Source organism: Hypomesus transpacificus, chromosome 15, assembly GCF_021917145.1.
Source record: "Hypomesus transpacificus isolate Combined female chromosome 15, fHypTra1, whole genome shotgun sequence".
In the NCBI taxonomy this organism is placed as follows: domain Eukaryota; kingdom Metazoa; phylum Chordata; class Actinopteri; order Osmeriformes; family Osmeridae; genus Hypomesus; species Hypomesus transpacificus.
In genome coordinates, this window is record NC_061074.1 from 9,076,687 (window position 1) to 9,097,054 (window position 20,368).

The 20,368-nt window shown below is 46.3% G+C and overlaps 3 protein-coding genes across 8 annotated transcripts; all 3 read right to left on the reverse strand.

Annotated features, from left to right (window-relative positions):
- Nucleotides 1–526: 526 nt before the first annotated feature.
- LOC124477733 (pectinesterase inhibitor 10-like) lies at nucleotides 527–2,799 on the reverse strand. Of its 5 annotated transcripts, none has more exons than XM_047035718.1 (3): nucleotides 2,253–2,799; nucleotides 2,066–2,108; nucleotides 527–1,602 (listed from the first exon to the last, which is right to left on the reverse strand). In XM_047035718.1, the coding sequence occupies exons 2-3, from the start codon at nucleotides 2,079–2,081 to the stop codon at nucleotides 935–937; spliced, it is 684 nt and encodes a 227-aa protein (XP_046891674.1). In that variant the 5' UTR covers nucleotides 2,082–2,108; nucleotides 2,253–2,799; the 3' UTR covers nucleotides 527–934. The 5 variants fall into 5 exon arrangements, 4 of the variants coding, with proteins under 4 accessions (XP_046891674.1, XP_046891671.1, XP_046891672.1 ...); XM_047035715.1 differs by having other exon boundaries at nucleotides 2,216–2,799; XM_047035716.1 differs by having other exon boundaries at nucleotides 2,198–2,799.
- An 871-nt stretch (nucleotides 2,800–3,670) lies between these two features.
- zgc:101731 (SNARE_SNAP25N and SNARE_SNAP23C domain-containing protein) lies at nucleotides 3,671–13,554 on the reverse strand. Its single transcript, XM_047036595.1, has 8 exons — nucleotides 13,442–13,554; nucleotides 11,336–11,584; nucleotides 9,634–9,675; nucleotides 8,504–8,552; nucleotides 7,238–7,349; nucleotides 6,787–6,924; nucleotides 5,651–5,795; nucleotides 3,671–5,404 (listed from the first exon to the last, which is right to left on the reverse strand). The coding sequence occupies exons 2-8, from the start codon at nucleotides 11,405–11,407 to the stop codon at nucleotides 5,339–5,341; spliced, it is 624 nt and encodes a 207-aa protein (XP_046892551.1). The 5' UTR covers nucleotides 11,408–11,584; nucleotides 13,442–13,554; the 3' UTR covers nucleotides 3,671–5,338.
- Nucleotides 13,555–14,005: 451 nt separating this feature from the next.
- LOC124478167 (calpain small subunit 1-like) lies at nucleotides 14,006–19,082 on the reverse strand. 2 transcript variants are annotated; one of them, XM_047036340.1, is made up of 11 exons: nucleotides 18,963–19,082; nucleotides 18,673–18,751; nucleotides 18,485–18,521; nucleotides 18,171–18,263; nucleotides 15,761–15,818; nucleotides 15,567–15,631; nucleotides 15,412–15,480; nucleotides 15,177–15,255; nucleotides 14,703–14,819; nucleotides 14,531–14,589; nucleotides 14,006–14,415 (listed from the first exon to the last, which is right to left on the reverse strand). In XM_047036340.1, exons 2-11 carry the CDS (start codon nucleotides 18,717–18,719, stop codon nucleotides 14,389–14,391), a joined length of 651 nt encoding a protein of 216 aa, XP_046892296.1. In that variant the 5' UTR covers nucleotides 18,720–18,751; nucleotides 18,963–19,082; the 3' UTR covers nucleotides 14,006–14,388. The 2 variants fall into 2 exon arrangements, with proteins under 2 accessions (XP_046892296.1, XP_046892295.1); XM_047036339.1 differs by having other exon boundaries at nucleotides 15,177–15,480; nucleotides 18,963–19,073.
- Nucleotides 19,083–20,368: the final 1,286 nt, after the last annotated feature.

The window sequence follows — 20,368 nt, forward strand, 5'->3', positions numbered from 1 at the left end:
AACCTACCCATATTATTCACCTGTATGTTACCAACCTATCCATATTATTCACCTGTATGTTACCTACCTACCCATATTATTCACCTGTATGTTACCAACCTACCCATATTATTCACCTGTATGTTACCAACCTACCCAAATCACTCACCTGCATGTTACCTACCCAAATCATTCACCTGTATGTTACCTACCTACCCAAATCACTCACCTGCATGTTACCTACCTACCTACCCAAATCACTCACCTGCATGTTACCTACCCAAATCATTCACCTGTATGTTACCTACCTAACCAACTCCCTCACCTGCATGTTACCTACCCAAATCACTCACCTGTATGTTACCTACCCAAATCACTCACCTGTATGTTACCTACCTAACCAACTCCCTCACCTGCATGTTACCTACCCAAATCACTCACCTGTATGTTACCTACCCAAATCACTCACCTGTACATTACCTACCCACTCACACCAACAAACCAACCAGTCACTCGTTTAGGCTACTCATTGATAGTACCCCAAGAACACGTTTCAAAAAAAATATTTTATTATTGGAAAATAATCATAAAATGAATGTAACACAAGTAGGCCCATACAGTAACTGTATTTTCTAAGCATCTCAATATAGAAAATCTGGAAAAGGATGTTTTCTAAACTAAATAGGGCCACAGTACAGAGGTTATCAGATCTGGGCTCCTTTGGCTTCAGGTTCATATATACTCGACTGGCTCACAGGCAACATTTGAGAACAAGAAAATATAAGTTCAACACATTCCTGTTAAAATAACTATTTTGATCATATAAACAAAACGGCACAATGCACAAAGTCACATGTTATTAGCCTTGTCACACTGTCAGCAGCACAGGTGATCAGACACGCCCATCACCCACTGTGTGCGTCCACACGCGTGTGTACGTCCATGTGTGCACGCGTTAAAGAGGCGGATGTCCATCGACCTTGTGCCTGAGCAGCGAGAGAGCGTTGGTAGAGAACTGTCTAAGCGTGTCCACCATCTCTCTCTGCATCTTCAGGGAGTCGTGGGAAAACTCCTTCTGGGTCTCCACCAGGCCCTGCAGCGACACGGCCAGGGACCCCAGGGACCGGGCCACTTCCCCCAGCACCAGCCTGCCCTGGTGCTGCTCCTCCAGGCTGACGGAGGCACAGTGAGACAGCTCCTCCAGGTGCTCCACACCCAGCCTGGGCTGAGAGAGTTGCCTGCTTGGCGTGGGATGGAGGGGGGAGGAGGAGGGGAGGAGAGAGGGGAGGGAGGTGTGCGGAGAGGCGGGGCGGATGGAGGAAGCCGGGTAAGATGAAAGGGGGTAGGATGATGAAGAGGGGAAGGCAGGGAACGAGTGTGTGGGGATAGAGGAGGAGGAGGGGTATGGGGGGGGCGGAGGGGGGTCTGAGAATGAGTGTGGGTGAGATGTTGAGGGAGAGGAGGGGGCTATAGGGTTGGAGGAAGGGGAAGTCCTTGTGACTAAGCAGGCGGTCTCAGGGGAGTCATCCGAGGGGGGATCCAACGAAGGAAGGACTGATCTGAAAGACTGGAAGGCTCCCACGTGACTCTGCTCTATTGGACTTGCATCCTCTTCACCCCTGTCTGAGAGACACACACATTTCACCATTTGTGTTATTTTTACATTAGCCTATCACGTTACAAATGTGGGTTCTCAGCAGTATGACGTTTGACTACAGATCCACAGTTTGCAGGTTCAACCCAACCCCCCTTGTAGGCTACAGTTTGTCTCTTTGGATGAAAGCGTTTGCTAAATACATAGTTTTAGCCTGCATAGAGGCTACTACTGTGATGTGCGTACTTGACAGACGATACCGGTGTGATACGCTTCAGACTACAACGTTGCAAAGCAGATGTCAAACTTGGGCCAGAGCAGAGACACCCCCCCCCCCCCCCCCCCCTTGTTGTTTTCACGTAATGGAACTTGCCCCGATGTAAACTCTACAAACAGCCGGTTGCTACAAAATGTACTTCACTACTGTGCATTCACCTCTTCGACAGGTTATTTAGAAATCTGACTTCCATCATTGTTTGATCGCATTTTTACCTTTACACGTCGCCATATAATTAGGAGTACCGTCCTCTTAACACTTCAGTTTAGGATAAAGAGCAAGAAAGTGATTTTTACAGTTGTCTTGTTTCTGACTTCATAAAATAAATGAATAATGCGACGAATTACCCAATCTACAGCACATACAATTTCCTTTCGGTGATTATTAAATTAGCCCACAAACCCGCTGTCAACCGGATATATTTTCCAAATGTTTGCGTCTAAAGCCGTAACAACTTCACACTTTTAACTTGTAAGTGTGGTGGGAAAACACCACCGTACATGCCTACCTACAGAACGTATTCCCGCGGTGAATACGGCAAGCGCTAAAGCACAGGTTTGCAGACACCGTATTGATTGTAGAAAATACTGCCACCTAGTCTGGCATCGCGATGATCAGTGAGGGACCATAGTCGTATTTAGACCAAGCGTCAAAGGCATAGACTTATTATTTAGTAAACCTAAAGGCCTAAGGTCATCAGAATCTGACAGAGACCAGATACCTGCCAGAGCCACCGGTCTCTCCATAATGCCAATCTGAGAAGCCTCTGCCAGACTGAAATAATACACTAAAGGAGAGACCTTTCCAAAACAGAGGCAAGACTGAACTCAGGAGCAGTGTGTTAGGAAGGGCCCATTCCCAGGTATGACACACACACACACACACACACACACACAGACACGCACACACACACACAGAACTAGAAGGATAATGAGTACCACCATTCATTGTGTAGTAGTGATGGGAAGTTCGGTTCTTTTTGCTGATTCGGTTCTTTGAATCTCGTTCAGTAAAATGAACGAATCTTTTTTCGAGTCATTTGTTCATTTCAGGGGGGGGGGGGGGGGGGGGGGGGGGGTGCATGACATGTGCACCAGCAAATACTATTTCAAAATAAATTCCTGCATTAAAATAATGTATCATGAGGTTGTATGATTTGGTCATGTATTATCACACTAGCATTTAATTATCACGTCAAACAATTACACTGCACTTGGGGGTGAAAATAACTATACGTCCACTGCAAAGGACGTATAGCCCCTATACGTCCACTGTAGGTTAGTGCATGACATGTGCACCAGCAAATACTATTTCAAAATAAATTCCTGCATTAAAATAATGTATCATGAGGTTGTATGATTTGGTCATGTATTATCACACTAGCATTTAATTATCACGTCAAACAATTACACTGCACTAAACTGTAAGTGTAAATGTAAAGTGAAAATAACAAAACCAGTCAGTATGATGACTTGAGCGAATATCATTCATTCACGTCTTACTAAAACAGCGGCCACGCGAAAGGGAATAAGGAAACTGTTTCCTCTACTAAAAAATACAATGCGGGTCACGTGAAAAAAGGATCCAAAGACTCGTAGAAAGACCGAGTCGGGGAAGGAACTAATCATTCGTTTCCTCTAGCTACAGAGCCTATGCAGGTCACGTGAAAAATGATCCAAAGACTCGTAGAAAGACCGAGTCGGGAAAGGAACGAATCGTTCGTTTCCTCTAGCTACAGAGCCTATGCAGGTCACGTGAAAAATGATCCAAAGACTCGTAGAAAGACCGAGTCGGGAAATGAACGAATCACTCGTTGAGAGGACTCGTTACTCCCGAGTCCTTATAAGGATTCGTTCAAAATGAACGAATCGTTCACGAACGACACATCACTACCATCGGCATACAACTCGAAAGATGTTAGCCACCGCGTCCATCTTGGGCCTCGCATAGCCGGCTCAGTGTAGCAAGGAAATGTTGCTGTTCCGGCTTTCTCCATCTCTGGTAAACATTCTCCGGCTTTCTCCATCTCTGGTAAATATTCTAACTACTCAAACAAATTTAGACGTAAGCTAATCAGCAACCAAGCAAATAAATGACCGTTCCACGGAGGCACGCCCCCCTTGTCTTTCAAACAGATAATCAGAATCTGAAAATATGGACTGAGCGGGATATAACTAAACCAGCAGATGGTAGTAATGCAACATGAGGGATGTCAACTGCCAATAAAACCCAGAGAAGAAGATGGTCGTCATAAAATATCCTTGTCCGGTGGTGGTCAAAGGAGGTTGGCTCTTGAGTCATGACCTGAATTCTTAACCCTTCGTTACAATCAGAGAACTTGGTTATTGTCACCAGAACGGTGGAAATGTTATAGACAATAAGTGTTTTACAACAATAGTTTAAAGTAAACTCAGTTTAACAATGCACATCTTAGTTCATCTACTTCATCAATACATGGCCTCAATCTCGGTACAGTGAATAGGACATGGTATTGTTTACCATGTGGCACATCTAATGAGGATCTAGGGCTTATAAGCCTTCTTCTATGGAGTCAGACACAACATGAGAATATACAATACAGAATGAAGATATACAATAGGCTGATGAACTGAGACAATACCAGCGACCAGCTTAAACTCAAACATAGATATTATTTACATGATTGTTATAATTTTTTTGTCTTTGGAGTTGTTGTATAAAACAGTACACCACATTTTCAACAGTTTAGTCCTACGCTAAAGACAGAGCAGAGCAGGTAATGCTCCTGACCATAGATGAGTCCCGTGACAAACCAACGTGATTTTAAAAAGCACTGAATGGCATTCAGTGAACCATTTGAGAAACTGAGTTTCGAAAGTGTACAATAACTGCTGCTGCCCCAATTTCAGTCTTCTGGAAGGATCCAAACATACTACCTCTACCATCGCAGCCTTGAGAAAGTGTGACAAACATACGTCTGACCAACAGGTAGCAGTAGAGAGTGTGCTGCTTCCTTGTGTCTGCGATGTCTGTGGCCGTGAGTTTAGCTGCAGGTCAGGACTGGGACTGAAGCACGGCCTGGGACTTTGAAACGCAGACCGGCCCCACGGCCGTGTATTATTATTTTTTGCATTATGCAGCGGCCGTTTGACTGGCCGTTAGGGAAATCTCCAAACGGCCAGTCCGACCCTGGTTAGCTGTGTGTCCTAATTGCAACTACAAAGCTGTAAAACCTATTTTCTGTAAAACTGGTCATGTTGGATGTAACCCCTTGAAATGTTACCTGTCCACAGATTGAAAACGCTTTATATTTGAGTTATCAAGTAAGGAGTTTACTATAACGACCACATCCTTGTGTATTAATTGTGTTGCCTACTTCCCATGTTTGGGCCTAGCTGACCTAACGGTGGTGAATACAGGGTCGTTTGGCAGTGTACTGGTTGTTTTGATGAGTCATCCATTGGCACAGAGGGAGCAAGCACAAGATGGACAAGGGGGGGACTGCATCTCTATCTCTTCATCAAATTGTTGGCTTTCTGATTGGCCGCATCGATACGGGCAACGTTGTTGATGGCCTGAAAAATATAAATGCGAAGCTTATTAACAACAGAACTTCCAATACTCCCCCCCCCCCCCCCCCCCCCCCCCCCCCCCCCCCCCCCCCCCCCACAGAGTCTAGTAAAATAGCCCAGGTCTATCTAAGCTAGCCCAGGCCTTTCTAAGCTAGCCCAAGCCTCTCTGAGCTAGCCCAGGTCTCTAAGATAGCCCAGGGCTCTCTAAGATAGCCCAGGGCTCTCTAAGATAGCCCAGGTCTAACCCACCTTGCCCTGTATACGGTCAATCTGGACGTTCTGAGTGTCGATCTCGTTGCCCATGTCCAGCGCCATGCTCTTCAAGTTTCCAATGATGCTGCCGACATGACCCAGGTTCTCCTCCATCTCATCCTCCCGCGCGTCATCAGTCACCCTGACAAACAGACAGACAGACAGTCAAACATACACAGACAGACACAGACAGACAGACAGTCAAACATACACAGACAGACAGACAGTCAAACAGACAGACACAGACAGTCAAACAGACAGACACAGACAAACAGACAGACAGACAGTCAAACATACACAGACAGACGGACAGTCAAACAGACAGTCAAACAGACAGACAGTCAGTCAAACATACACAGACAGACAGACAGTCAAACAGACAGACAGTCAGTCAAACATACACAGACAGACACAGACAGACAGTCAGTCAGACAGTCAAACAAACAGTCAGACAGACAGTCAGTCAGACAGACAAAGATAAAAGGTCTTCAGATGGACAGACAGGCAGTTAGACCAACAGACAGGTCATCGGCTAGATGAAGAGATGGGATGGCAACATTAAGATCTACCTGTACATCATAGACAAGCGCATGATATCTTGAATTATAACCAACAATCGCCTGTTCTTTCACCACAGACGAGGTCTGTTTGCGGATGTGAGACGACAGGTTTATGGTGTGGTATGGTGATGTGGTGTTTGTAAGAGACTGAGTGAATGAGGCCAGGACAGAGGGAGATCCCATATGGCTCCTGGGTTAGAAGGGATTTGATAATATCCTGTGTTTGACCAGGTGCACAGGTGACAGGTACCTGCTTCTGCATGTTGTGTGTTTTAAAGGAGAGTAAACATCCCACACACAGCCTTACGTACACAGTCCTAGCAACTATAAACACACTTGTGCTACATGGCTAGTTTACAAACTGATTTTAAATAATAATACATTCATTTAACAGATTATTCCTACGAAAGCAACATACATGGGGTGATTTGAACTTGCAACCTCTTGATCCAAGATCAATCACTTTACCACTGAGCTCTACCTACAGCACCCCCATTTGTAGCCAGCATTTGTGTCGATTTGAAGCAGAATGTGAATCTACACTCTGACCCTAACCCATCCCGACTCCTCTACCTGCGGATGTGCCCTCCACTCATGATCATCTGCTCTCTCTCATCCAGCACGCGAGAGGACGGCTGGCTGGACACCACTCCATCCTGGCTGGTCCCCCAAACTTTCTTATACGCCTCGCTCTCCTCAAAGTTCTTCAGCCTGAGAGACACATACAAGCACAGACACAGATATACACACCAGCACACACACACAAACGCTAAGCTTCAGTGTTCAGTGTGTGTGATCCGTGTGCCAGTGGAGAGTGTGTTTATACAAACAAACATCGTGTAGTATGTCATCTCCCGGAAACGTCTATTATTTCCTGAAAAACTGCACACAACTTTCACATCACAACGACACAACACACAAACGGGCAGGAAAGGTGATGCAGCAAAGCAACATGCTGCAACACAACCATACAGCCACAGTTCAGGGAACTGAACCACAGAACCACGGCACCCTCAGCACCTACTTATCACAGGAGCAGAGCCCACAGCACTTTCCCAGATCTGTCAGGTTCTTCTCCGCTTCCTTCATGTCTGAGTTGATCTGGTCCAGGCCCTCTTCAATCCGCTCTAGTTGCTCTGGACAACGGGAGGGCGCGGGGGGGGGGGGGGTGATGGAGAAGAGAGAGATGGAAGAAAGGGTCGAAGTAGGGGTGGGGGACATGGGGGGAGAAAGGAGGAAATAATGGGTGGAAGAGAAGAGAGGGAAGGAGGGGTGGAGGGGTCATAACACAAAAACAGCTTCATCACCGAAGCCCCGTAACTTAAAGATAGTGACAGGATTGATGCAAGTTGATGCGAAAATCATATTTCAAAACCCAAACATTGACTTCACAGATATGAAGCAAGCAAAAGTGCATGCTTCGACTGGCTGTGCCAGCTAACTGGATGGCCCTGCTGGTTTGCAGCCGGACAAACAGCCTGACTGTGGAAACCGGCTGGAACCGGTAATCAGACGTACTTTGTGCGAGGCCAGATACATAGGCCACAGCAGTTGGACATGTCAGATAGGTTTTTTTCCGCCTCCCTCATATCCTGGTTGATCTGGTCCAGACCCTCGTTGATGCGGTCCACTTGCTCTGCCCACAGGGGCAGCAGAGAGTATTAGGAAAACCAACCCAGTACGCCGTGTGAAGGCCTAGATCATCAGACTAGTCTTATAGTTATATATCACTGTGGTGTTATATTCATTTAGCAGACACTCTTATCCAGAGCGACTTACAGTAAGTACAGGGACATTCCCTCCGAGGCAAGTAGGGTGAAGTGTCTTGCCCAAGGACACAACGTCATTTTGCATTGCCCAAAATCGAACCGGCAACCTTCTGATTACTAGCCCGAATCCCTAACCGCTCAGCCACCTGACTCCCCCTTATATAACTCTCCTTTGTTCTCCTTGTTCAACCAAGAAGCTCTCGCTGTAGTCCACCCTGTGAGATACTTAGACAAACGCAGACACAACACACACACAGTCCAGTGCAGGTGTGTAGGTTTCATTATACATGGGTGGGGCTTCTAAAAACTGCAAATCTGTCCCTCCCACTTGTTATTAAGGAAGTTATATTTAACGATCGGATCCTCGGTTATATATATTTAAAATAAACAGTCCCACTTGAAAACCAACCTGCGTCGCTGTGCACATACCTACACATACAATTCGAACAATAAAAAAAGAAGACAAAAAAAGTTAGATCATTTAAATAACTACAGCAGACAGGAAACAGATCGATCCTCACCTCCTTGTTCATCCAGCATCACCAGAGCCCGGATCCCAGCATCTTTACTCTGAGGAGGACAGAGAAAACAGAGATCAAAATACCCTGCATCTTTTATTAAATTGGAGTGATTGGGTTACTGGTTCTTTTCTTTTTTTCTACACCAGCTTCAGAACAACGAGACAAACTGTCAAACGTCTGTGTTCCTGTGGCGTCCTGCAGGAGCACAACCAAGGAGCAACACTCTGGTCTCTACCACTTCATGCCCTGAAGCTATGGGGCGGGACAATACTCTCTGGTCTCTAAAGAGTTCATATACGACTTTACGCCCTGAAGCTATGGAGCGAGACAACGCCAAGAAAAGGCAGAGATGAGGTCGGCTCACTGGGTTGAAAAAATACACCCCTCTTTCTCATCACTTGGCATAATTCTACCAGAGGTCAATGGCCAAGCTCTGTTTGTGTGTGTGTTTTACCCAAAGTTCAATATCTCTGTATGTGATCATACTTTTGTGCTAAGGGAGGGGGGTGGGGATGGCCAACATTGTTAGAAGACAAACGATTGGCCTGGAGCTTATATGTGTGTCAATACAGGGCTTTCTCTATTATGGTATAAACTACACTGCCTGCTTCTTTGTCTTCACAGAACACACTTTCCCCAGTACAGGAAGTAGATGAGATAGATTAGGGTGCTTGTTTCTTGAGTCCTGGAATTAGATTACGCTGTTTTCCAGGGAAGAGTTAGCTTCTTGATGATAGACCACTGACAAATGATGTCATTATGTAACTGTGATGTTTATAATCAGGAGGATGGTGAATTTGAGAAAAAGAGGGAGATGTGAAACAGGGAGATGTGTGTGAGGCAGATGTGAGAGAGGGGTGAGAGAGAGGGAGGTGTGTGAGGGAGATGAGAGAGAGAGGGGAGAGAGAGGGCGGTGTGTGAGGCAGATGAGAGAGAGGGGGGGAGAGAGAGGGCGGTGTGTGAGGCAGATGAGAGAGAGGGGGGAGAGAGAGGGCGGTGTGTGAGGCAGATGAGAGAGAGGGAGGAGAGAGAGGGGCAGGTGTGTGGGGCAGATGGGAGAGAGAGGGGCAGGTGTGTGGGGCAGGTGAGAGAGAGGGGGGAGAGAGAGGGGCAGGTGTGTGGGGTCCTACCTCCTCCACCAGCTGCATCATGCGTCTGGTGCTTTCCAGAGACTTAGGGAGAGAGAGAGAGAGAGAGAGAGAGGCAGAGGGAGAGAGAGAGAGAGAGAGAGGGAGAGAGAGAGGGAGAGAGAGAGAGAGAGAGAGAGAGAGAGAGAGAGAGAGAGAGAGAGAGAGAAAGAGAGAGAGAGAGAGAGAGAGAGAGAGAGAGAGAGGGGCAAACAGGACAGGTATTAGATGTTACATTTTGTCATTTAGCAGACGCTCTTATCTAGAACGACTTACAGTGAGTACAGGGACATTCCCCCTGAGGCAAGTAGGGTGAAGTGCCTTGCCCATGGACACAAACGCCATTTTTCACAGCCGGGAAACAAACTGACAACCTTAAGATTAGTAGCCCGATTCCCTAACCGCTCAGCCATCTGACTCCCTTATCGTCCGTTATCGTTTAACATATGCATCTAAAGCTAGTTTTCAGATACTATCCAGTGTATGGGTTTCAATCGAATAGCATACAGTCTCAAGTGTTTATTATGTAATTGTTTGGATCAATAAAAGCCAAACAGAGAAATATACAGTCCAGGGGGGTATTCCAGAAAGCAGGTCATGTGACATACCCGGGTTAGTTAACTCCCCAGCTGACACCCAGCGTTGTAGCAACATTGCCAGTAGGTTGCTGCAACATAATGATCTCAGTTGGTGGGTTAACTTGTCCGGTTATGCTGCATAACCTGCTTTCTGGAATACCCCCCAGATGTCAGAAGTGTGTTAAGTTCAGTTCCCACAACTGAGGTGCTGTCTCCACGATAGCTCTGTGAGATGTTTGGTGTTGTCTGATGTTGAGTGAGGCTGTTTGAGGCTTTATGAGGATATGAGACTGTGTGAGGTTGTAAGAGGCTGTGTGGGGCTGTGAGAGGCTGTGTGAGGCTGTGTGGGGCTGTGTGAGGCTGGGTGAGGCTGTGTGGGGCTGTGAGAGGCTGTGTGGGGCTGTGTGGGGCTGTGAGAGGCTGTGAGAGGCTGTGTGAGGCTGTGTGAGGCTGTGTGAGGCTGTGTGAGGTTGTGTGAGGCTGTGTGAGGTTGTGTGAGGCTGTGTGAGGTTGTGTGAGGCTGTGTGAGGCTGTGAGAGGTTGTGTGAGGCTGTTTCAGGCTGTGTGAGGCTGTGTGAGGCTGTATGAGGCTGTGTGAGGCTGTGTGAGGTTGTCCTGGTTCTGACTTACATTAACCTTTGACTGAGAGGCATCCTGCTGAGAAGCAGCGGCCCTCAGGGAGCATGACCTCACCTCAGAACACTCCCTCCGTACGCTGTCGCCGTGGTAACCCCGGGCTTGGCTAGTACAGGTGTGTCAAGCAGAGCTAACCTTTCGAGCATCCCCTGGCTTCATTTAGCCTCTCACCCGGGGGAACAGTGTACTATCTGCCTGGGGGGAGCTGTGTGTGTGTGTGTGTGTGTGTGTGTGTGTGCGTGTGTGTGTGTGTGTGTGTGCGGAGACAAATTTGAAAGCACATCACATTTTAACCCTCACATCCATCTTGTTGATGTTTTCATGTTTACAGCTGACTCACTGTCAAATCCCCTTAGGGAAGCCCTCTGGACAGCCTCCCCTATAAGCCAGGCGTCCATGTTTGTTTGGTATCCAGCGTGTGTCATGCCTCGACACTTGGGAGTGACGGTGTTTCAGATGAATGTTCGTCTGAGGTGAGTAAATGACTTTACCTCATCTGTGACCTGATTGGCTCTTTTCTGAAGCTCTTCCTGTTCCGTCCTAAAGGGCGCGTCGGCGGCCATCTTGGCTTTAGGTGGGCGGAGCTTCTCGTAGGAGTTAGGTGGAACTGTCCGTAACACGATGAGTCTCCCCCAGGAGGAGGTGTCGTCGTTTCAGATCTGCGTTGTGGATTTTCACGGAATGGATGTAGTTGTCTCCAGAAGATTGTGGTTGTAGTAAAATAAATCCAGTTTTTAACCCTTAAGAGAGAGAGAGTTTATTTTTATTTTCATTTGCTTCACATTACAATACTCTGTGAGACAGGGAGGGTAATTAATTATCTGTCTGACAAAAGTAGATCATTGAAACATTGAACATTCACTAGCACACATAATTACAGCCTCTACTTCTTTACAGATCCATACAGCCCTATACAGACCCACCCACCCACCCAGCCAGCCAACCTGCCAACCAGCAAACCAACCACCCACCCTCCCAGCCTGCATCTCACCCTCCCAGCCTGCATCCCACCCTCCCAGCCTGCATCTCACCCTCCCAGCCTGCATCTCACCCTCCCAGCCTACATCCCATCCTCCCTACGCCTCCTTCTTCTTCTTCTTCTGCTCACAATCTCCGCTCTTCAGAGGGAGACCATGACAGCAGCATTCCTATAATTATCTCTAACTACCACCAGCATAAGCAGGGCAGGGAGCGAGGGAGAGGGGGGTGGAAACAGACTGAAAGAAGATAGAAAATACAGAAAAAGAACGAAGGAAAGAAAGAAAAAGAAAGAAACAAAGACAGAAAGGAAAGAGGGGTGGTGGTGGACTATCCATATACAAACGACCTAGCTGTCAATCACAAACAAATGGGATCACATTTAATGGATTTCTAATGCATGAGCGATAACTAAAAACTAAAACAGGTGGATGCTGAAGGAAGCTAATTCATGGCCTGGCCAGAGGGTAGACTGGTACATTGAGGAGGGAGGGAGAGAGGGATGGAGAAATTGAGAGAGGATGGAGAGACGAAGGGAGGGAGAGCCTTTTTAGCAGCCAATTAAGTGGTACAATCACCTTTCGTAACTGTACACCTAACGAGCGGAGACCTACCTCCCCTGAACCCTCTGACAGACTTCCTAACCAACACCCTCCACCTGCCCACGCACCCCTGCAGCTATCCGCCCCCCCCCCCCTCCCCCCCAGACTCCTTCACTCATAGGGGTACGACTGCAGAAGAGCAGGCATCTGGAAACCATAATAACAAAGATTTGATTGCGTCTTTAAAAAGGTGAAGATCAGTTTTCTCAGGTTTAATCAAGACAACTCCATCAATAGTGTTAACCATCATAAGTCCATGGGCGCCGGCAGGGTATGGCTAGTTGGGCTACAGCCACACCTTTTGAACATCACGCTCTCCCGACTGAAGCTGATTTGAGCCCCATCGTAGCCCCCCAAAATAAACTTTGCCGCCGCCACTACATAAGTCAGAGATTTTAATGTCACGACTCGAGGCAAGCTGCGAGTGACAGCGTGTCATGAGAACACGCCCAGAAAGCAGGAGTTAATCCCTGACGTATTACTGAAAAATATTAAACATTTAAGTAATTGAAAGTATACATTCATCACATCCTTTCAGCAAATTTTTTTTACACAAATGTTATCAGCCAGTCATGTCCACAGATATTCCCTCCACCTTGCACATCATTTAAAAGCGGGTCGGACAATATTTTTCAATAAGTAAATTATGAGGCTATATAAGAAAAAATATGAACAAATTAAAGTTGTGGGTCATGCATGTGTGGTGTGTTGACAAAATCACAAAAGCCAAGATGGCATTGTCTGTTATTTCCGGACAGTCCTTGTTAAATGATAGCCACACTATTTACATGTAGGCTATTTATTTGTTTATTTTTCAGAAACGGATAAACGCAAACACCAAATGGAAAGAAAAAAAACGACCTTACACTTAAACGATCTCGTCGTAACGAAAGTGCATTTCTATAGGTTTCAAGCCCATAAAATGAACAATACACAGCTATGTTTAAGCTTATTTCAAGCTCTAAACTAGCCTACAACCGACACATTTTTCATCTTATTCTTTCAAATTTAGGCTACCTTGTATTTGTTAGCCGGTCAGTCTGCCATTTCGTAAGACTTCAACCACCCGATCCACTTGACACGAGCACAATATCCGACACCTGCACGCTCATCCGTGCTCCGTAAGCATCCCTCTCAAATGACCACAGGTCCCAGGTAAGAGAGCCGACACGCCCCGTAGTTCCGCGTTCGCTCCTCCTATTGGATCTAACGCTTGTCCGTCTCTGTCGTATCAGCTCCTTGCTCTCCGGTTGCTCTGGAGACCGTGCGATACCTGCACACGTCACAAGCGGCTGCTGTGATCGACCCTCGGTTCTCCATGTAGTGTGTAAATAAACGTTAACAGGCAGGTAAGCTATAGCCTGGCAGCTCTTTCCGGTTTCCAATTACACGACGTCTAGACTGGAGCCTAACAACACTTTTAGAAAGACATCGCATTTTCCACGTGTTTTATGGAGAGGATTCAAGTTATCTAGTATCGATAATTGACTTTATAATAACAAAAGATGACGAGAAAGGTCCCACTTTAAATTGTCGATCTTTTGGAGTATCATTCATATAAAAAGGAGACACCATAATTGATTTGTATCAACACTGGCTTTTTTATTTAGGTTATTGGAGTATGTTACACTACATTACAAAGTAGTTCAGAACAGTATGTCCAGGAAGAAGAGACACCGTGTTACTTTGAAACTTAATGAAAGTTACATTGTAATCATTGGAAAGAGCACATGACAGAACGGAGTTGGCCAGTGCTGCCCTCTGGTGACTAAAGGATGCAATAGCACACATTGGCACCATAGCTTTGACTAATGTGGCGACATGATGCTTTAAACACATTAAAAGAGCAGAGAGGGAGAGAGAGAGAGGGAGGGAGATAGAGACGTAGGGAGGGAGGGAGATTGAAAGGTAGAGAGAGAGGGAGGGAGAGAGAGACGAGATGACTGTGCTGGTTCTCTGAAGGTTCATGAGTACATGGTCAGCTGGAGCCACTGAAAGCAAAGATCAGAGAAATATCAGCATACGTGCTGCAGCAGGTTCTTCATCGATGGCAAATAGTCAACAAATCACTCAATCAGTCCAAAAAAATCAATCAATCTATACTACCTCTTGTACGTTGACTTTAATGGTTCCATTGTTATCCTTGTCCAGCGTCTTAAAGGCTCCTGAGACACACACACACAGTTAGTTTCAACAACCTTCATCCGAGGTCTAGACCCAACTAGTCAGGAGGGAACGCCACGGGGGGGGGGGCATGAGAGAAGGGGGCGAGGCTTACTGCACATGGCGTCCAGTCTGACCAGGCAGCCGATGTAGTTATCAAAGTCCATGTTCCCGTGCTCGTCGCTGTACCTGCGGATGATCAGCTGGAACAGCTGGTCGTTCAGAGGAAAGCCTGGACACAGACGGCATCAGGGGGTGGAGGGAGAGATGTGGGGGGGGGGGAGAGATGTGAGGGATGGAGGGATGACAGACACACAGATGACAAAGGAATTTAATTTGTATCAATATAGACCATCTCCGGTTAAGAAAACTGGAGCAAGAACCATAAAACCAGGAGCAAGAACCATAAAACCAGGAGCAGAACCAGAACCAGGGTACATCTCTACACATAAAGAGATGTACCCCCCCCCCCCCTCCCCCTCAGACACACACACACATCGATTTGGATAAAAGTGTCTGCTAAATGAAGACATCGTCCTTGTTACGTCACTGGCATGAACCCGAGGCAGGTCCTCCAGTCTGGCCTCACCTGCAGCCTCAAAGGCCCTGGGCAGCTCTGTGGCACTGATGATGCCTGAGCGGTCTTCATCATGAGTCTTGTAGATGCCCTGAAGCAAGAGGAGGGAAGATCGGAGCTGACACCTCCTCCTGGCTACACACTGTTGTGTATTTTGATGTGTGTAACCTTTCAAGGAAATCCCTATGTCTGCGTACGCACATTTGTTTACATAGCAAAGACAAGGCTGAGGGCAGACTGGACTAACCTGCCATCTCTTGATGTTGTCCCAGAGAAACTTGAACTCATGGAAGCCCAGTTTACCTGTGCTGTCACTCTGCAGGCTCAGGGTTAAAGGTCTAACTGTTTTGTGAGCATGTGTATGTGTGTGTGTGTGTGTGTGTGAATAGGGTAAAAGGATACGTCCATAACAGCTACCATACTCCTGCAGGACTCAATGGAGAATCCGTCCGTCTTAATATCCCCATCTGTACTTCAGTAGATGTACACGTGCATACACACCAACACACATTCATCCACATCCACACACACACATACTGAGAATACAGAATGCAAAGACAGAACTGTGATGACAAGACAGTTCTAGGAGCACTCACGCTTGCCGAGGATCCTGTTGAGAATGTCCATTAGTTCTTTGGGGCTCACTTCCATGTCCTGAGAGAGAGAGAGAGAGAGAGAGAGAGAGAGAGAGGCAGTGATACAAAGAGAGAGAGAGAAGCAGTGATACAAAGAGAGAGAGAGAGAGGCAGTGATGCAGTGATGCAAAGAGAGAGAGGCAGTGATGCAGTGATACAAAGAGAGAGAGAGAGGCAGTGATGCAGTGATACAAAGAGAGAGAGAGAGGCAGTGATGCAGTGATACAAAGAGAGAGAGAGAAAGGGATAGATACACAGAGAGAGAGATACAGAGAGAGAGAGAGAGAGAGAGAGAGGGAGAGAAAGAGAGATTACTATTATTGTTCATTCTTCTACTATTATCATTACAATTTCATATTTACATATATATTTCATGCAGGTGATGCCTTTTCTGAACTGAACAGAGTGAGTAAGAGAGAGACAGATAAATAAAGGAGTATTAGTTAGTGCCTCTTCTAACATATGCAAATAATCTGATAAACCTTTCAGAAACACCATCTCACATGATTTGGTCGATTACGACATGACATACAACTAAACTAGTGTCTTGAATTCCATCAATAGATAGTTAAATACAATCAACATGTTCAGTTCAATGAATGACCCAAAGGGACGGTATGTCTTTAAGTCTATTGCTCCTCGTGTGCAGAGGGCCCAGACAAAGTCTGAGGATGATTATCCTGTGTTTGAACCACCTTCAGCTGCACATAGCAGAGCCGTCTGCCTGCTCGCAGAACTGGTATCCCCGTGACTCAGAGAGGCCCCTCTATACAAACCCAACACACCCACACCCACACCCACACCCACACCCACACCCACACCCACACCCACACCCACACCCACACCCACACACACACACACACACACACACACACACACACACACACACACAGGCTGGAAAACGCCCAGTCAGACAATGGCAAGAATTTACACACACAGAGAGAGAGAGACAGAGAGAGAGAGACAGACCGAGAGAGAGAGGAGGAACCAGTCTCTCAGCTTGCCAGTTGCTAAACCGACACCATCCCAATCTTAAACCAAACTTCAGTATTTTACTCCAGCATTGCTCTGTTCATTTCAGAGTTCACATCTGTGCGTCCCACTAGCGGTCGACATACAGAAGCCCAGCCGTCATGAGCACAGACGGTTCCGGAACACGGAATCCTCAGAGGAAACTGTTTGGGTGGGAATCACCGCTGGGTGGGAGCTGGAATTTCCTCTTTTACAGTTACGTTATCAAGCATGAAACAACTCCTACTGCCTAGCAACCATGACACTCTCAACTGCTGCTACTGGCAGGCCCACAAGCTAGCTCTGCTGGGTGTCAGGATCCTCAACATCCTGATACTCCAGGATCAGAGAGATGGGGGGCCCAGGATCAGAGAGATGGGGGGCCCAGGATCAGAGAGATGGGGGGCCCAGGATCAGAGAGATGGGGGGCCCAGGATCAGAGAGATGGGGGGCCCAGGATCAGAGAGATGGGGGGGAAGACGGGTGGAGGAGGGAGGAAACAAACAAACGAGAGAAGTGACAGACAGATATGCAGATTTTTTAACACAGGGCGTGTACCAGGATGAAAAACACGCCGACATGGAATCCATTGATAAATACGAGTAATTTTTAAGTATGAAAAAAAAAAAAACGACCGCGAGCGCTACTTAAACGAACCACAGAGGGACGTAGGCCCACATCAGAAGCACATGCGTTGGATCGTGTCAGCTGGCTGAGCGGTTAGAGAATCGGGCTAGTAATCTGAAGGTTGCCAGTTCGATTCCCGGCCGTGCCAAATGACGTTGTGTCCACTTCACCCTACTTGCCTCGGGGGAATGTCTCTGTACGTACTGTAAGTCGCTCTGGATAAGAGCATCTGCTAAATGACTAAATGTAAATGGATCGAAGTGCAACAGTGACAATGTGTCCACTTTGCTATCTCTTGATTCCAGTGTCTGTCAGGTTCAACTGAAACCCTGGTGCAAACCACTGATATGGGGTCGAACACAGAAACCAGAGGAAGGACAGGCAGTAAACATTCTTTCTTGTGTTTGTATCACCACCGGGTGTGTTCACTCAACGTGTCTACTGCTTAGTGAGTCACTCATTTCTTGAATCCCATCAGGTCCGATTGAGCAGTGATTCTGGTGGACTCCCTGCAGCTATTGAATCAGACTAGGCCCTTTTCAGTGGATGTGAATAAGCTGAGAAACAGCTTATACACATTTCCAAAAATGCAAGCTTGTTTACATTCTCAATATTTAATGTTATACGTTTGATAGTACACCTAATACTTGGTTGTTTGTACTGTCTTAGTATGATAGGTAAGTGTGCAGCACAGTGTGCAGTCAGAGTTAGCATGTAGCATAGCAATACTCACATCTCCGGCGAGTTGGTGAAATACCTTCCTGAACCTCTTCACCTCTTCGCTCTCATTCTGCTCTCCGTAGGCCAGCGGTCTGCGAGGAGGAGGCTGGAAGACACACACACACACAGACACACACACACAGACCGGGTACTGTTAGAAACTCTCAAATGCTCCCAGACACAGATATACATTCATATCCATCTCACTGGAATCTTACTGTCACACAAAGACACACTGCTGTAAAGTTTACAGAGTAAACTTTCCAGTATGGTTAGGGCACCAAAGCTATCATACTATGAGAGCATAATGATAAAATGATTACTTACAGGGTCTGATGGCACAAATTGACCTGGATCAATATTGCTGTTGAAGGAAAACAGTAAAGAGATATAAGACTTGCCCACTTTGCATCAAGGCCGCAAGTTAAACTAAGAGTTCATCAATAGCCAGTATGAGTTGTAATAATCTAGGTCTGTGTGTGTATGCATGTGTGTACTAATTTATGTTGGCGTACCTCACAACATCAAGGATGCCTCCAATGAGTCTCTTGGCCAGGAACATATTGCTGTTTTAGAGGTGAACTAATAGGAAATCTGCGTAAACACGAAAAAATACGCTTCATGAAGAGAAATCTAAATCTCAGAACAGCTCAACGGAAAGTACGTAACAATCCCAAATGTTGCTGGAAAAACTTCCCAGCAGATGTGAACACACATAAAGAACAACATAATCGACCGTAAACCACCGGACAAATTAGGGAAAGGCTGAATTTAGTCAAAAAGCTAATAAGGATAGGCTACTTACCGGGACAGCAACGTTGCTGATGTTTAAAGAGACTGACAGAGAGGCACTCCTACAACTGCTAGAAAACCTGCTCTGCGGCGATCTACGTTCTTTCTCAATGCATCATCATTGCTCCACACCCACACGGGAGGGTCCAGGTTGAGCAATGCGACGCGGGGTCCTATAAACCGTAGTATAACATTTCTAGGAATCATATTTCAGTCCGTAGATATTACTGTGTATTAATTTGAACAGCTCGTGGATGTTCTTTTAATACAAAAAATATATCTGTAAGGTTTATTTACTGTAAAATAATTACTGGATGTGCATAGACAATATAGAAATTATCTACAACATTACGCCTTCCAAAGAGGACATCTCAAACAAAAGGCGATGCTTAATCAGGTGGTAGACTACTTTCGTTTACTTTCCGTTTTGGTGCCACTGGGGTAGATTAGCACTGTTTTAGGCGAGGGCGGATGTTTGTTTTCCGCGTTTCCGTTTGAGCACCTTGCCAGACGATGGATTCAGGAAGTAATGTATCTTCCTGCTTACTGACGTCGCACCAAGACAGAAACAACAGCAGCGCTCAAAGTTGTCATCGTAGCCTGTTCCTGGTAGCTTACTAACGGCCAGCGCCATGGAGCGAGTGCTACTGACAAAAGTGCTGTTTATTCTTGTTCTCATGCAGTTCACACGCCCGTTAAACGCAGTGTCGGAGCCCGGTAAATGGATGCTGACAGTCAACAGTGTGAGTCAACTTGTTCTCTTAATACATGTTTTATGCGTAACAACCTAACCGTGCTAGGGTTAGCTACCCCAGTGAGGACATGACTGGCTGCCCTAGCTACGTTGGCCAACCAGTTTTACCCGTCCGTGTCTTTGCAGCAATAATGTAAACTTTGGTGTTAGTGTAGCAGCGCTGCTAAGTAGTCGCGACTGAGTCCAAATCAGACACATTTAAAGCCAATCCCACTGCTATAGCTACTGATTCAATCCATCTACTCATCCAACATCTAACTTCTGCGTATCAAGTGTACAGGGCATTGTTGATACTCGTTGATATAATGTGTCTGGTTATTCATAAACTGTTTCAGTCATTCCATTTTGTAATTCATTAAGACCTAGACAACCCATCTGGTTTATTATTTGATGAGACAGCGCAGTATTAATGCCTCACAATACTTTTGTAGGGCTCGCTTTCTGTAGATCAGTCATTTAAACCAGACACGATAGCTCCTTATCAATTGTGGAGTTTACGGAATCGATTTGATGGTGAGGCTACTGTTGCAAAATACTCAACCCTCCGTTTTGTTTCAGATTTTTAGCGTGACTATTTTAGCCATGCTAAAGCCGTTTGACATATTGACCCTTTGTTGACTTGGCCTTCCAGGAAATTCTGAAGAAGCAATCGTATTTCCTTTTCC